The sequence below is a fragment of the Pelophylax lessonae genome, assembly GCF_965119305.1.
Source record: "Pelophylax lessonae genome assembly, chromosome: 5".
Taxonomy (NCBI): Eukaryota; Metazoa; Chordata; class Amphibia; order Anura; family Ranidae; genus Pelophylax; species Pelophylax lessonae.
The window spans coordinates 40379749-40397167 of record NC_138772.1 but is presented as its reverse complement, the minus strand read 5'-3'; the positions used below and the strand labels follow the sequence as shown (position 1 = coordinate 40397167).

Sequence of the window (17419 nt, the reverse complement as noted above, 5' to 3'; positions counted from 1 at the left end):
TGCTTTTTATTCTGAAGCTTCTGCTTACCTTCAGCACAGTAACCCATACATCCCTGAGTTGGCTGCAATAGATATACATAGAAATCACCGCAGTTCCTGACAGTCACCGGGATGCGGAACAAACAACAGTCCTTTGTGCTGCTAAAGAAGAACTGCCAGGTGGCACAGGCCGTCAGCTGGCGCATATCCCCAGGTGGTGGAAGGGACTCTGACTCCCGCAGTGACAACCACACAGGGGCCTGGGTGCCACAGTGATTCATCTGTTGGGTGAGACAATATTGAGAGATCAGTTACAACTTTACCCCTTCATTCACAGCACAGAGGTTAATGAAGGACTACGTAATGCGGAAATGTTATAAAAAAAATCACACTTCTCATAAATAAATAACACACATAGCCAAATAGTATATTTTGAGTAAAAAAAAAAAAAAAGACCTCTGTCTTGTCATGAATAATAAAATGCTGTTCTGAGCTCCTTCATATCGCATCCTAGACCAGCCATTGTCAACCAGTCCTCTTTGGAACTATATGGTTCTTCCTGAAGTTGCTCTGAGTTCCTTGAGCTGTGACTAATTCACCTCCTATTTGATGGTTTCTGTCTAGTTCTAGTATCACTTGGTAGAGTCAGCGGCATGACATCACTGATATCTTAAGACGTTTGTAAGGGTGATATTCTGACTACCATGGTAAGGAGGGCATTTTTCTTACATACTACCAATGTAAGGGCATTGTTCCCACTGATCTCCAATGAATTGGTTTTAGAAGGTGTTCCCCGAGACCTGACAATTATTTAAAGGTTTCCCTGGATTGGTCTATTTTGAAGACTTGTGAGGAATGAAGAGGGGCCTGGGAGGACAAGAGGTGCCCCATGAGTATGGCGGATAAGACCACTTTTTCAGGAATGGTGATGATCATGTTGAGAGAATTACCATTAGCTAATTATTCATTCAATTGATGATCTGTGTAGAAATATATCTTATCCAGGTTTGCTTTTTTTGATGCTATATTTTTAGTTTATAGAGATGTGATGTTCAAATATTTATAGCTAAAACGAGAGCAGGAGGTGAGGAGAAATCTTTCCAACAAAGAGGAGATTTCCTCTCACTTCCTGTTGTTTCTCTGTAGCAAGGAATGAATGGAAATTTCACTAATGAGACTCAGAAAAAAAATGGGCAGGGGTTTCTAACCATTTCCTACTCTATTCAAAAATTAGAAAATAATTTTACTTATATCTTTATTTGATGATAGATATATTTGCATAATAAAGGTTAACGTAATTTTAAAATAAGGTACAGTATATGCTGGATGAAAATACATTGTATGAGCACATTGGAAGAATTTTTATATAAGTATTTTTGTTTAGGGCAGTCATTAGGATTCTTCACGATCTGCCATTCTCAACCAGGATTTTAGGAAAATGTAGGGTTTCTCTAGACCTGCCATTTTCAACTAGAATTCTATTCTGCCAGAGCAGCCATTCTAAACCACGGTTCCGTGAAACCCAGGGTTTTGGAAAAATGTAGGGTTCCTCTAGCTCAGCCATTCTCAACCAGGTTTCTGTAGAACCCAGGGTTCTGGAAAACGTAGGGTTCCTCCAGAGCAGCCATTCTATACTAGGGCTCTGTGGAATCTGGGCTTTCGTCAGAGCAGCCATTCTCAACCAGGGTTCTGTGGAACACCAAGCTATGGAAAAAATGAGGGTTCCTCCAGCTTAGTCATTCTCAACCGAGGCTCTGTGGAACCCAAGGTTCCTGAAAAAAGTAGAGTTCCTCCAGCTCAGCCATTCTCAACCACAGTCCTGGAAAACTTAGGGTTCCTCTAGAGCAGCCATTCTCAACTAGGGCTCTGTGCAATCTGGGGTTCTGTCAGAGCAGCCATTCTCAACCAGGGTTCTGTGGAACCAAGGGTTCTGAAAAAACTTTGGGTTCCTCAAGCTCAGCCATTCTCAAGCAGGGTTCCTCCAGATGTTTCTGGGGTTCTCTGAGATGATCCTATGGTGTCTGAATAATTCCAGGGCTGTCAGAGTCAGCAACATAACACCAATGGTCTTTGTAGCAATCTGTATGTCAAGGTCTTACCTTGCCCCCCTGTTGGCAGCCATCTTGGACATGTGCAGACTGCTGCCTCTAATAACTCTGATTGCAGCATCACTTGCCTGCTGCCTGGGTGTCGCACAGTGATGATGCTGCACAACTGACTATATCTATCACCTGATGGGTTGCAGTCCTTGCCCTTGTGTTTGTGCTCCAAGGTGCATCTCAGCTAGCAGTCTTCTGTTCTCTGTTTTCCTCCATGTATGACCTGGCTCTCAACCCGGCTTCAGCAGATGACCCGGCTTTGGCAGACGACCCGGCATCAGCAGACAACCATAGTGCTTTCATTGACCATAGATGTAAGGGGGTACCTCTCTCACTGATTATAATATACAGGGACCCTTCTCGAAATGCCAGTGTATTTAGGCATTTCTCTACTGACCAACAATGTAGAGGGTCTATCTGTGTTTCTTTTTTTTTTTTAACATTATTTTGTTGTTTCATTTTGATTATTTGTTACTGATAACTATCTTATAATATAGAAAAGAAGTGTTTAAAAATGATCTACCTTTGGTGGTAAATACTCTAGCTGTGCCACATTATGTAGTTATCTATTATTATTTTTTGAACTTGCTGATCTTGCTAATGGATATAATTTTTAGTAAGGGTTCCCTGAGACTTGCAATCTAATTCTTGGGTTCTTCTCTGGGGTAAATAATAAAGTATAACGCCAAAATAGCAAATACTGAAAAAACACAGATTATAGGTTTTGCAAAGTCCGAGTAATCATGTGAGACCAGTTGCTGAGATGCAGACGAAGACGAAACGCGTCAGCACGCCAGCCCTCATGCAGACACGCCTCCAGCCACGGCGACCACAACTGGGATTACATGCTGTTTTCATTTGATGCCATGTGAGTTTTATTCCCTGTTTTTACCTTTCAATAAATGTACATACTTCACCATTGGAGCCTCATTTGTTTTTTGGAGGGACTACACCATCTATTATCCAAGGCCATTAAACCTTTGAGGATACCATATGTTTGATGAAGTTTACTGGTGGATTTGGTGCAGGATTCTGAGTGGACCTATCCTGGTGGTTATTTCTACATTTCTGGCTTGGTTGACCTTCCTTAACAGGGGGTCTACAGTTCTGGTAAGAGCAATACCTCATTTGTGCACGTGGTGACCGTCAGGATTGTGTTCCTGTCTATGGTGTTGGACTTTCCTGCATCCTTTTCTGCATCTCAGCAACTGGTCTCACATGATTATTCGGACTTTGCAAAACCTATAATCTGAGTTTTTTCAGTATTTGCTATTTTGGCGCTGTACTTTATTATTTACTGTTCTTTGGTTTGAAATCACCTTTGTACTGGCAGCCTAAATTATTTATTTGTGTATTGTAGCGCAGCTATCTTCCTTCTTTTTTATCTTCTCTGGGGGTAAGAAGGTTGAGAAAAGCTGGATTAAGATATAAAAGTGGAATTTCATTCTAAATCAGCCTTAGCTTCCATATATCCTGTAATAATAGTTGAAATTACTATATTAGATAGTTACACTTTACTTGACACAACTCCGCACAGCAAAAGGCAGGGACCACTGAACACCTGGATCTCATTATTTCTTACACATTCCATTGATGGATCACCCGGGAGGTGTGGGAGGACTGGTACTAGAGAGGCATGTACTGCTTGTAGGGTCAGTAGTACTGTACTATACCCAACTGACACTGTACATGATTGATGAAATGTACATTTTTCTATGGCCCATGCAATTTATCATGCCCAGCGGTGTCAATTCACACCACGTACCCTGTGCTCACACACGTTAATATTAATTATATGAGAAGATTTCAGCTGCCATATATATATATATATATATATATATATATATATATATATATATATATATATACACATACAATGAGTTCTATAATACACGGAAACACTTGGCTCTTCTGGCAACTTTTGTAGCAAGGCGCTTGTAAATAATACCATACTTTATAGGAAAACCCTTCACATAATGCACATTGACACACTATATTGGAACACACTAACACGTTGCTGCAACACATAGTGAAACGTATATTGATGCATTGCAGTACTATTTATTTTTTAAATAACAACGCACATCCACAATGCACTGGCATTGCAGCACACCACAATGCATGGTAGTGGATCATTGTACCCTACCAAAAATTCTGCAGGTGCAAATTTAAGTCCATTGTGGTGCGTTGACTGGACATTTAAAGTGACATAACACCCGTGTAGTTAAAGCAGTTGTATCCCCTGTGTAAAAAAACAAAAAAAAAAACCTGCAGGACAATGGCATAATGTGCTAGTATGCATCGCATACTAGCACATTATGAAATACTTACCTTAGAACTAAGCCCTCACACGGTCGCCCGGACATCACTGAGGGAGCTGACATGTTTCCTCGGCGTCTCTTCCGGGTTCGGTGGCTCCGGCGCTCTGAGTGGCCGGAGCCGCGATGACGTCACTCCCGCGCATGCATGCGGGAGTTCACTTTCCCGCAAGGAGCTGTCAAGGAGCTCTGAAGGTCCAGCAAGATATGCCGCACCTTCAGAGCGCATGCACCGCTGGTGTCAGCGGCTGCATGCAGGGTGAATATCTCCTAAACCATGCAGGTTTAGGAGATATTAATCTTACCTACAGGTAACCCTTATTCTAGGCCTTATTAAAGGTTATCTGTAGGTAAAAATTAAAAAGCTGAGTATACTACCGCTTTAAGAGACCCTGTCAGCGAAGGGTCACTTGGATGAAAAAATCATAATTGTTTAAAAAAGAAGGGACTGTATTTACCTTTCTGACTGCCTGTGCCTTAAACCACTGCAAGTGTTCAACCAGTTGGATGGGTCCAGGGCCGCTGATAAGGCCATACAGCCAGCCCTCCTGTACTGGGCCTGAGCCCCATCAGTTCAGAAGGGGGGCCTGGGAACCTGTTGAGCAGGAGGTCCAGCTGTACTGTTTTATTGCAGACACCGATCCTCTTCTGCCTCCCCCTGCAGTGCTGCCAACTTCTCCTCTTCTTCCCCCTTCCGGCTGCATTGCAGGGGGATAGTTTCTAGCCCATCCACCCCTTCCATCTGCTATTCAGGCCCCCGTGTGCCCCTTTTCCCCCGCAGTGCTGCCGGCTTCTGTTCTTTCTTCTCCCGCCGGCAGCTGCTGCGGGCACACAGGGGGTGTTTTAGGATGGATAGAGGGGGAAGGGGCTGGTAAGTATGTCATTTACTGGCCCCTTCCTTTCCTGAAGGAACACAGTGAAGCAAAGTAAACTTTATTTACTATGCTTCAGTTTGTGAATCAGCAGGAAGCTTCTGAGCGCTTCCTGTTCATTCATCTGTGCAGCTGAGGCTACAGATTAAGGGACTGATGAATCTATGTACTCAGTCACTTTCAGCCAGGACTAGGGGGCCCTGTCAGGTAGGCTGTGTGGGGCCCTGTGATTTCTAACAGCAGCCATGGATGGGTTGAATGCCTGTTTTCCCCAGCGCATGCAGTGGTTCCTTTCACTGGCTCATATGTCCCAATGGGAAAAAGGTATTCTACACACACAGAAGCATGTAATACCCTTTAATGAATGTATTGCCATGCACATTGCATGGCAATACATCCATTCTTGGCTATGCTAGCCGGGTAAAGTGACCGGGTGATCAGGAAGTGACGTCATGCACGTCACTTTCTGGGTCACAGCAAGAAAGGGAGGAGATCCAAAGCGAGGGGGTGTGGGGTGCTGTATAGTTTAAGACCTTGTTGTATTTTAGCCTGGAAGTCCGCTTTAATAAATCAATAGTTGGGTAGCAAGATGGCTAAATGGTAAGTAGTAGGGGAAAAAGTAGAAGGAAGGCACATCCTGCCAGAGACACATATAGGTGGGGGAACTATATTGCTCAGACGGGTCTTCCAACAAACCCATTCATTAGTTCCTCTAAAGTGCGCCAACGGACATGAAACTGTCACCTGATCCAGCCAATAATGACCTAATTAACTAACGTCATTTCATAACTATGGGCAACCTTAGTATCATAGAAGCATGATCAATATTTGTTCTCAGCAGCTGTTTGGCACATGGCCTCAGAAGTCTCTGTGACTGGTCCCGAAGTCTTCTGGGACCAGTCATGTGTCCCAGAATACTTTGGGAAAGAGAACTTCCGCATCCAATCACATAAGGTAACTGGAACGGAAGTGGAAGCAGGTAACTGTCAAAATCAGGTACCCGCTCCACCCCAAAAGCTCAGTTTCACAAACAGGAGCCGGGGAGGAAGCCTTAAACTGACTTTACATATAAAATCCACCTGTGAGGTTTAGACCTGTACCCATCATCAGATATTAGTGAAGACCCTTTGCCCCTGTTTGTAGTCAAGATTAGTAGTACTAATACCTCCACGCACTTGGTTGGCATCTCCGCTGGCTTATCAAAGATCATAAATCTGTACCATCCGGCAGACAGGGAGTGGTCACATATCAGTTCATGGATGGCCGACTTCTGAAGCTGGCTGGAGTCAAAGTCCAAACTTCTGTAGGGGTTCTGCAGAATCCTGTGTCCAGAAGGTGAGCACTCTGCAGCTGTGATGATAAATGATATATAATTAGCCAAAATAAATGTTATTAAAGTGAATGTTTGTCCAAAACATTTCCAAAAAGGATTACAGGCCTAGATATGTTTTTAATGCCATCCATGGCTCTGCTGTAGAGGTGTCTTTGGAACAGAAATAGAAGAGATATCTTATGGGGGACACCTATTCTGGTGACAACTCTCTAGGAAGTGAATTTACCTTGCATTGTAGAGATTTCCTCCTATATCTCTAGGACAATAGGTAAAGTAAACTTTTCCCAACAGGTCAGAAAAAAGTCAAACTGACAGGGTTTTTTGGAAAGAAATAGATGTGGTCTATGGCAGTGGTCCTCAACTCCAGTCCTCGGGGCCCACTAACAGGCCAGATTTTAAGTGTTACCTTGGGGAGATGCAGACTAGAATACTGCAATCACTGAGCAGCAAATGAGATCACCTGTGATGTAATTTAGTTATCTTGCAAACCTGGCCTGTTAGTAGGCCCCGAGGACTGGAGTTGAGGACCACTGGTCTATGGCACCATGAGTGAAAAGCCTTCATCCCAATATTGTAAACAGAGAAGGAGAAACGTGGGTCAACTGGACTTTAGATGAGGCCAATCACTGCAAAAATCAGTAATACACATGATTATAAATGTATTGCATAGTAGCAAAATTCATAGTAACAATTTTACAGACATGATGAAACACACATTAAAAAGACATTTCATTGGGCTGATCGATGATGGATAATTATCATAAACACTATCATTTCATAAAATATATATAGGTGTTAGTATATATAATAGTTTTGGAGATACATGATTATGACGGATGGAAATACATGATTATAAGTTGCATAATGATCCAAACATTTATGGGCATCCTGTAACCCTACGCGTTTCATGGATTTATTTCTTTACGAATACATGCACAAACGAAAAGATCAGCTAAAAAATAGAGAGGGGGGAAGAGTAAGTCTTGAAGTTTTCTTTTTTTGAGCTTCTTGATTGCAGTGTTTCTACACTGGAAATAAAACTTGGTGGCGGGAAGCCACACCCCCTTACCTTTGACCTTTGAAACCACACCTCCTGATCTTTGGGGGAGGTCCCTAACCCTATCCCTAGGTCCTGACCTTGACCTTCGAGGGAAAACCCTAACCCTACCCCTAATTCTATCTATAACCTAACCCTAAACCCAAATTCTAACCCTTACACCTAGCCTTAACCCTCCCGTTGACCCATGTTTCTCCTTCTCTGTTTACTGACAGGGTTCTTTAAACCTGTACACACACTTTGACCAGTTATGGACAACTGACATGACGCACACACTCAAAAAAAAGGTCATCAACGTACACAGGCATGTTTTGTAGGACCCATCCTTCTGCCCACCTTGCACTTCACGCGAATTTCAAAATTGTAGATGCTGTGTCAAAAATGGGATCATTTTACACAGTGTTTATAAACGTTGTTCAGACACAAGATAAATGCAAAGTAACATTGTTACTTTTGGATCTTCTCTGTTTCTTTCGTCTGCAAATTGAAGGATGAGTTTAGGTCTGCTTATGATGTTAAAGTGGAGTTTCAGTCAGTTTTGTGTTTATTAAAAGTCAGCAGCTACAAAAAGTGTAGCTGCTGACTTTTAATAAACAGCCACTCACCTGTCCCACGATCCAGCGGTGTCCTCACCCCAGCCGTTTTCTCCCTGTGTCCTCCCTCGGCAGCGCCGGCATCTTCACTATGGGCATCTAAATAACCCATTACTAACCCTTTGTTTACCCTAATCAGCCCTAAGTAACTCATTCTCTCTCTTCTTTCCCTATTTCCTGATTTTTGTTTTATTTCAAATGTTCTAAACATTAATATTATTGGTTTTGTTCAGTAATTTTTTCGTGTTTTTCTTTTGTTGCATTTTTTAAAGAAAAACATAAAAATAGAAAGAAAAAATGCTTTTATTTCAAGTAAATGTGAGATGCTTTGCACAATAATCATAATGTTGGTGTAATTTTAAACAGGACAGATTTAATAAAAGTATTACATTTTCCATTCACAATAGATTTTTATTTTTCAACTAACACTGATCAAATTAGAAAAAAAAAAAGTGTGTTGTTTTAAGCACTTAACCTCCAGAGGGTTTTACCCTCTTCATGACCATAGCATTTTTTGCTATTTGGCACTGCGCTACTTTAACTGGCAATTGCTCGGTCATGCAACGCTAAATCCAAATTAAATTGATATCATTTTATTCTCAGAAATAGAGCTTTCTTTTGGTGGTATTTATTCAGCACTGGTTTTTTTATTTGTTGCAATATAAATGAAAAAAGACTGATTTATAAATATATATATTTTCTACTTTCTGTTATAAAACAAATCCAATCAGAAAATCTAATTTCTGCATGAATTTAAGCCAAAAAGTATTCCGCTACATGTCTTTCATATAAAAAAAAAATCCCAATAGATGGGTTTATTGGTTTGTGCGAACGTTAGAGCGTCTACAAACTATGGCATATACAGCGGGTAAAATAAGTATTGAACACGTCACCTTTTTTTTTTTTTCAAGGTAAAAATATTTCTAAAGTTGCTATTGACATAAAATGTTTACCATACATCAATAACAAGCCATGCAATCCATACATACAAAGAAACCAAAACAAATACGTTCAATAAATTAAAGAGGAAGTAAAGTTTCCTCTGTAACTTGTATGATAAGGCTTGCCTATAGGTGCTGTAAATATCTCCTAAACCTGCACCCTTTAGGAGATATTTACTTTGCATGCAGCCAGTGACATCATTGTGCCATTCCTTCAGAGCCCTGTGCCGCGAATGGCGGCTCCCGCCCGCATGCGCGGGTGTGACGTCATCGTAGCTCCAGCAAATCTGATGGCCGGAGGATGCGAACTCGGAAGGAAGACGGGTGAACATGTCGGCTGTGTCAGCAGTGTGCGAGTGCCGCTTCGTTCTTAGGTAAGTATTTCATAATGAGCTAGTATGCCATGCATACTAGCTCATTATGCCTTTGTCTTTCAGGTTTTTATTTTTTTAATTGTTTTTTTTTGGGAGGTTTACAACCTCTTTAATTTATGTTTAAGAAAAGGAAATTACATAGGGAAAAAGTATTGAACAGACGAAGAAAGAGAGGTGCAAAAAGGCATGGAAAGCCAAGACACCATCTATCAGTAATTAGAAAGCAATCCAGCCCCTTGTCAGTAAAAACTAATACCAGCTGGTTCAGTCTTCACTGATGGCCTATAAAAAGGTGTCTCGTTACCAAGGTGTCACACAAGAAACATCTCATGATGGGTAAAAGCAAAGAGCTCTCTCAAGACCTTCACAACCTTATTGATGTAAAACATACTGGTGCCATTGGTTACAGAAGGATTGCTAAACTTCTGAATGTTCCAGTGAGTACTGTTGGGGCAATAATTCTGAAATGGAAAAAACATAATTTCACCATAAACCAGACACGACCAGGTGTTCCTTACAAGATTTCTGACAGAGAGTGAAAAGAATTATCAGAAGAGTTGTCCAAGAGCCAAGGATCACTTGTGGAGAGCGTCAGAAAGACCCGGAATTAGGAGGTACAATTGTTTCAAAGAAAACAATAGGTAATGCACCCAACAACCATGTCCTGTATGCACGCTCACCATGCAATACTCCATTGCTGAAAAAAAAAAAATGTTGAAGCTTGTTTAAAGTTTGTTGCACAACATTTAGACACGCCTGTGAAATACTGGGAGAATATAGTCTGGTCAGATGAGACCAAAATTGAACTCTTTGGATGCCATAATACACACCATGTACGGAAGTCAAATGGCATATCACCCCAAAACACCCCAATACCAACAGTTTGGAGGTGGAACATCATGGCGTGGGGCTGTTTTTCAGCATATGGTACTGGCAAACTTCATATCATTGAAGGAACGATGAATAGAAAAATGTACCAAACATTATTGTTTTAGGTTTACTACCACATTAAGTCATGACAAAGTTTACCAAATAAAAAGTCCCATAGTAGAAATCTAAAAATTGCTCTTGTGCATAGGGGGTGTACAGGTGTACCACAACTCAATGACGCATGCCATTGAAGTGTAGCACTCTCCCAGTCAGGTGCTAGATAGGAGATATAGTTGGCATTTTCTGCTTAACAGGAAAGCAGCAGGAAAACCATAATTGCTTCATCTGCTTATCAGAGTAGTTTGATCTTTAGTTAGGCCTGCTCAGTGTGCTCAGTGTGTACTCATCTGATCTGAGGGAGTGTCCTGACTGCGTCCAATCGTGAGGCCTGTTGGACAGTGGAGGAAACCTGGCCAATGATACACAGGCTTTTGTAACCATCCCAGTGGATTGACACCTGGAGAGGTGCATCATGGGATTGGAAATAAAAGCGGAGAACACCTGAGGCAGGGTGTCTTTTGGCGGGAGCAAAGTCCCAGGAGGAGGTGGATGGTTGTCACTCTTCCTGCTGATGTGAGGAAGGTGGTTCAGGCGGTCGGCCTGTGAACCAAGTATGGAGCTGGGCTGCAGAGGATCCAGTGAGCTGACCATTGGAGCTATTTGGTAGAGACTTTGGGAAAAACAGTATCGTGAGTACTAAGGGGTCTGCCTAAGAGAGGGGACCACTCCAGTGAAGTCAGGGGATCAAGGAGCCAGCTCACACAGGAGTGTAATGGCACTTTTCCACTGCAAGTACCGGCTCAGCTCCACTCGGCCCTGCTTGGCTCTGTTTGGTTTTCCACTGCATGGTACGGTGTTGGAACGGTTCGGTACGGTTTGGTACGGTTTGCTTTTCCACTAAAGTAGTAAGTGGGTGGGATAACAAACGATTCTCTGACCAATCAGTGGCTAGTAGTGACAAACAGTCAAGGCTGCATGCAAAGGATTGTGGGATATGGTACCGGTACGGCTCTCTTGGAACCACAACTGAGGTGGTACTGTTTAAGCGAGCCGTACCGTTCGGTTTCATGTAGTGGAAAAGCGCCTCTGTACCGTACCGTACCGAACAGTTCCAACACCGTACCATGCGGTACCATGCAGGGGAAAAGCGCAAAAGCGAGCCGAACCGTTCGGTTCCATGCAGTGGAAAAGCGCCTTAACAGTAAAGAGGGTGCCAAGTAGTTACCCTGAGGATTAGGGACAAAGGGGGTGCCAGGAAGGACCCTGAAGTTGTCCAGCAGTACAGTTTGCCTTAGAGTACAGCTTACCTCAGAAAGCTCTATTACTTCATTCACAACCAAGGGCAAAGTGAAGCATCGGCCTAGTCCTGGCTAGCTCAATTCAGTGTAACTCAGAGTTACTCAGCGTTACTCAGCATTAATCTGCATTATTCAAGGCGTCCCAGCCTAGTGTGCATAGTTCTTTAAGTTGGAGTATCCCTCTCATTCCCTTCTCCTATCCAAGTTCCAAATAAAACCTAAAAACCAAAGAGACTGGACTGCTTCTTGTCTGAGATAAAACACTTGGACAAATGGCAGACTATTCTGTTGTTGCTAAGGGTAACCCAGTGGAACCCACACACACAGCAGCTCCCACGGCAGTAGTGCTACAGAAGTTTCATTTGATATGCAGCAAATTCAAACATTATTTACCAATATAAATATAACAAAAACTAAAACATATAAAAGCACTGCTTAGCAGCTTGGTAGGCTAAGCACCAAACAAACACAAAATATCGACCAGGTTTCAACTGGGTAGATAAAATTTCCCTTTTATTAACCTCACCCCTCAATCCAAAACTAAAACAAAAAGTTTTGGCCTTAGAAATACTTTTATTGATTCCTGGTACAGTAGACATCATCCGAGGAGCTGTGCCATGTATTCAGGGTCATGCCATCTGTTAGCTATGTTTCAATCTTTATAATAAGTATTGTTGCTAAGAAGAACTCTAAACTTAAAGTGGTTGTAAACCTCAGACATGAAATATGAACAAAGCATACTCCCTCTATAGTGTGTACTTGTCTCAATCCAGAGCACTAAGGCCTCTTTCACACGGAGCGGACCGTATTTCGATCCGCTCCGGCACTTTTTTTTTACAGACACGGATGACAGTTGTGTCATCCGGTCCGTATGTCCGCATATCATCCCATACGTTTGCGGGTGATATACGGACATAATGTATGTCTATGGGATTGCAGATGTCAGCGGATGACACCGCTGACATCCAATTTTGCGTCCTTTCCATTTTTTAAACGGAAGAAAAATAGGGTTCTGTTCCGTTCCAAAAAACGGAACAGAACTGAAAGGACGCAAATCGGATGCCAGCAGATGGTATTCCGCTGACATCCGCAATCCCATTGACAAGCATTATGTCCGTATATCATCCGCAAACGGATGGGGTGATATACGGACATACAGAGCGCCCGTGTGAAAGAGGCCTAAGTGTCACTTCTGTCCCTTGCTTAATTTCTCTGCTATCTGCAGAGTCATCTCTGACAATTTTTCCTGACACCAAGAGAAAAAAGTGACACAGAAGGGATTTCCAGCTGATTTGGACTGTACATGTTAACATCATACTTTGATTCAGTATAGGTGTTTGTCATTCATAATTTAGCGCTACACCATTCTGTTTTTATTATTTTATTTGGAACTTGTACTATTGTTTCAGGTGTTAGCTGCTTCTCCTAAAGCGCAGTGTTTTTTCTGTTTTGATATATTTCCAGCTGATTGACAGCCTCAGCTCTGTTCCTGTGTGCTGTGTCAAGGAGGGGGGGGGGGGGTTGACGTTTCCCTCCAATCAGCTCTCAGAGCTCTCCTCACTGAGCTCTGCAGAGTGTAATTTCAGCTCTCCACCCCCTTTTTTCTGACAGCTCAGACAAGCTTTGTAAATGATGGGCTTTGAACATGGGTAGAGAAGAGAAGACTGCCAATAAACAGGTACAACTTATGTAAGAGGATTTGTTTTATATCTGTACATCACCTGGGGCCAGTCGCTTCACTTGGTAAATGTAAGGGTTTACAACGACTTTAAAAATAGGTGAGAAGATATCTTTTTAAATTTAGGTGCATCCAAAATCACTGAATACTAACAATTACTATTTCTAGCTTCATCTCTAGGAAAGTGAAACAGCTACTTTAACCACTTAACGACCGCCCGCCGCAGTTATACTGCGGCAGGAAGCCGCTCATGGGCGAATTGCTGTACATGTACGGCGCTCGCTCTCAGGAGGCTAGGGGGCGAGCGCGCGCGTGCCGTAATGTCATCACTGGCTCTAAACTAAGGTATGTAGGGAAAATAGAAAATATTCATTTTCAGTAGCAGGTACATGAGAGGTGAACTAGGAAAGGCAAAATTTAGGCATAGCTTTAAAGGATAAGATAACTAATTTCATAAAACCACACAGCCCCCTCCCTAGCCCCCTTTACAAGGATAAACTGATCAATACCCTCCCTCTTACCTACCCATTCCCCCAGGTGCTTGCTTGCCCATTTTGACTTTGGCAGCCTCCTATGTTTTTACCGGCTGTGATGTAGACAATGTGGGAGGCCACCCCCAGAGAAGGAGGAGACAAGTGTAGCACCCACCCAAATAGGCTGCTAATGAGGAGTAGGTAAATGTAGGTTTGTAGCTCTGTTGTAATCAGTGGAGCAGAGTGTAATTACTTTAGGCTGCTCTAGGCTCCACAGGTTGCGAGTTTGGATTCTTCCCCTGTTTTCTGGAGATTTCCAGAATATAATGGGTGGATGAATCAGATAAGAAACCCAAATCTGCATGCAGCTCCAGCCAATCCCTGGGGGGGAGTGTGCCCAGATGGTGGTCAAGGAGTGCTTAAATAGTTTGGAGTACCAGTGATCATGGTTCTTTTCCAGTAGGAGAGGTTCCCAACCAGAAGGGCTGTCCTACTGAAGATTTTGCCTGTCTCATCAAGGTCCCAGCTGTGCTTAGCGGGGGGGTCATCCTGCTACAAGTCCTTTGGGAGCCAAAAGAGGGGTGTGTAACAGACCCTTACCTTTGACAGAGAATATTTGTGCTTACCTGGTTCATGTGTAGAAGGATTTCCCAGCAATCATTCGGTTATTTACACTCTCCCTGCTATCATATCTCTCTTTGCACTGTGAGCCCCAGGAAGTGACTCCTTATATGGACATTCCATGAAGTCAAGGTATGGCCAGCCTAGAGACGGAATGTCTGCTGATTAACGATGCACTTTTGTCTACATTATGTTGATTTGGGCTGAGGCAGCTTTTGTTAAGTGTGGTAATGACCTTACCTATTTGTCTGGGTGGATGTCGGGCCATTGTTTAAGTAGTATCTGATATACTCCCCAGGTGTATAAAAGCCTGTATTCTTGTTTCAATAAAGTGTTGTTTTTCTTGACCCTTCAAAACGTAGCTTCATCTTGTTCCAGGAGGGGGATTTTATTGCATTATTACCCGGTCGTTCAACAGCTGAACCTGACTTTCCTCTTGGATCTTATGGTTAGGATTATACTACTCCATTACTACACAGGGACTTGCCGGGAAAAAGGACGTCCCCAACGGCTGATACCCTCTCACCACCTGGATAGCCATTACATGGTGCTACTGAGGAACGGATCTGGGAGCTTTAAAGAGGAGTCTGCCTGCCTGAGTCCGAGGGAGACACAGAAGCCCTGGAAACACTGAGTAGAGACCTAAGGGAGAAAAGATCTCAGTGACTGTTGCTCTTGTTAACCCCTGCCCCACTCAGTTTAAGGCTTGCCTGGCCTGGGACATTGCTAATGGTGTACCAGTACTCCTCACTACATGTCATAATGCTTGGAGTACTGTGTTAAGAAGCTGCTGCTAGGGCAAAAGTGTCCTCACATTCCTGTTTAGTGTTCTAGAGTATCCCACAGCTCCCTAACCCCGTCCAAATTGATGTGCGATAAACTTTTGAAAAGACTACCCCTAGACTATTTTCTGAGTCAGAGGAGTAAAAGTTGCTGTTTTCCTGGATGTTGCTGCATTAGCGGGAAGAGAACCTGAAACGAATCAGCAGCCCTTTTGGGGGGTCAGCGTTACACAAATAAGCCCCTGGGAGGAGGAGGTTGGTCGACTTATTCTAGTTAGGTGGACAGGGAGGGGCTGAGAGTTAATTAAAAGAGAAAATGCCCTTTAATGCAGTTGTACCATGTTACCTACAAATAATATTTCTGTGAGGGCTTTCAGTTCAGGTACAAGACTGATCAAAGAGTAGACAACCAGTCAGCAGAGTGCAGCTCTTGTTATCTCACTAATAAGAACATTCTGCGGTGATTTACACCATAATATTACACTACAAGTATTATACACTTCACAATCAAAAAGCCTGGAAATGGGGTTGTTACTTTTCAGACTTCAATACATACGTTAAAAGGAAACATATGAAGTTGGCATCTGGATTGAGGTTTTCAGGCTAATATAGAACATTATTCCAAAACAGAATGCAGTCACCCTGCTCAATAACATCCCTATGTAAGAAGACAATGATCTGGATTCAATATTCTGTGTCCTGACCAGGAACAGTTCATGTGTTCATCTCTGGATTATCACTCTAAATTAGACGCTATAGGCACAGAATAATGGGTTAGGAGTTGTTAAGGCTGGGATCACACTTTTCTGGTAAGTTGCATTGCGTCAACACCCCTTTTTTTTGCTCCTTAACATGCATTGCTTTAAGGTAGCCTATTCACAGGAACTGGTGAGCAACACAATTAAAACGTCCCCTAAAAATCGAAAAAAATTAACAATTTTTGGCAATGCAGCTCACCACAATGCATGGTAATGCCGTTTGTGGTGGCGAGGTGCGACAAATGTCTGTGGGAGATGCACTGCCTTGCATGTGCATTGGGGCGCACCACAATTTACGTTCCAAATTACTCCACATAGTTACATAGTAGTTGAGGTTGAATAAAGACTATAGCCCATCCAGTTCAACCTATGTAGGTGTATGTGGATGTATTCATTCATTCCCCCTACACCTGAATGTTTTGATCTTGGAGATGTATGTCCAAGAGTCTTTTAAAAGTAGCCATACTCCCCGCAGTTACTACCATTTGTGGAAGCGAGTTCCACAATCTTATTGCCCTTACTGTAAAAAACCCTTTGCGTAGCCTGAGGTTAAATCGCTTCCCCTCTAATCGCATTGTATGCCCTCGTGTTCTCTTGCACTCCTTGCGACTGGATAGTTTTTTTTCTATGCTGAGATCACCATTGAGGTATTTGTAAATCGCTATCATGTCCCCTCTCAGGCGTCTCTTCTCTAGGGAGCATAAATCGAGCGCTCCTCATAATTTATGACTTCTTTTTTCTTTGGACTCTTTTCAGTTCCAGCACATCCTTTCTGAGGATTGGTGACCAGAACTGGACAGAATACTCCAGAGTTATATAAAGCGGTAGGATTATAGATTAATCTCTGGAATATATCACCTTCCTTATGTATGCCAATATTCTGCTGGCTTTGGCAACTGCAGCTTGACATTGCATGCTATTGCTTAGTCTATCTTCAACTAAGACTCCCAGATCTTTCTCCATTCTTGATTCCCCCAGAGGTTCCCCCTCTAAGGCTCCTTTCAGACGGCCGCTCCGCTGCTTAAGTCCGCTGCGGGACTTTTTTTTTTTTCCACGGAGCGGATGACATTTGTGTCATCCGCTCCGTGTGCCCGCATATCATCCCATCCGTTTGCGGGTGATATGCGGACATAATGTAAGTATATGGCATTGCGGATGTCAGCGGATTACACCGCTGACATCCGATTTTCCTTCCTTTCCGTTTTTTACACGGATGGAAAAATGGGGTTCTGTTCCATTCGTAAAAACGGAACAGAACTGAAAGGAGGAAAATCGGATGTCAGCGGATGGTATTCCGCTGACATCCGCAGTGC

The 17419-nt window shown here is 42.8% G+C and overlaps 1 protein-coding gene across 1 annotated transcript in view; it reads right to left on the bottom strand.

The window, feature by feature from the left end:
* VWDE (von Willebrand factor D and EGF domains) overlaps positions 1–17419 on the bottom strand; it is a 207195-nt gene that overhangs the window by 162835 nt on the left and 26941 nt on the right. The window contains exons 2-3 of the mRNA XM_082259055.1: positions 6434–6618; positions 29–260 (exon numbers count right to left, since the gene is read on the bottom strand). Of these exons, the coding sequence (XP_082115181.1) occupies positions 29–260; positions 6434–6618 (417 nt within the window). The remainder of the gene's footprint in view (positions 1–28; positions 261–6433; positions 6619–17419) is intronic.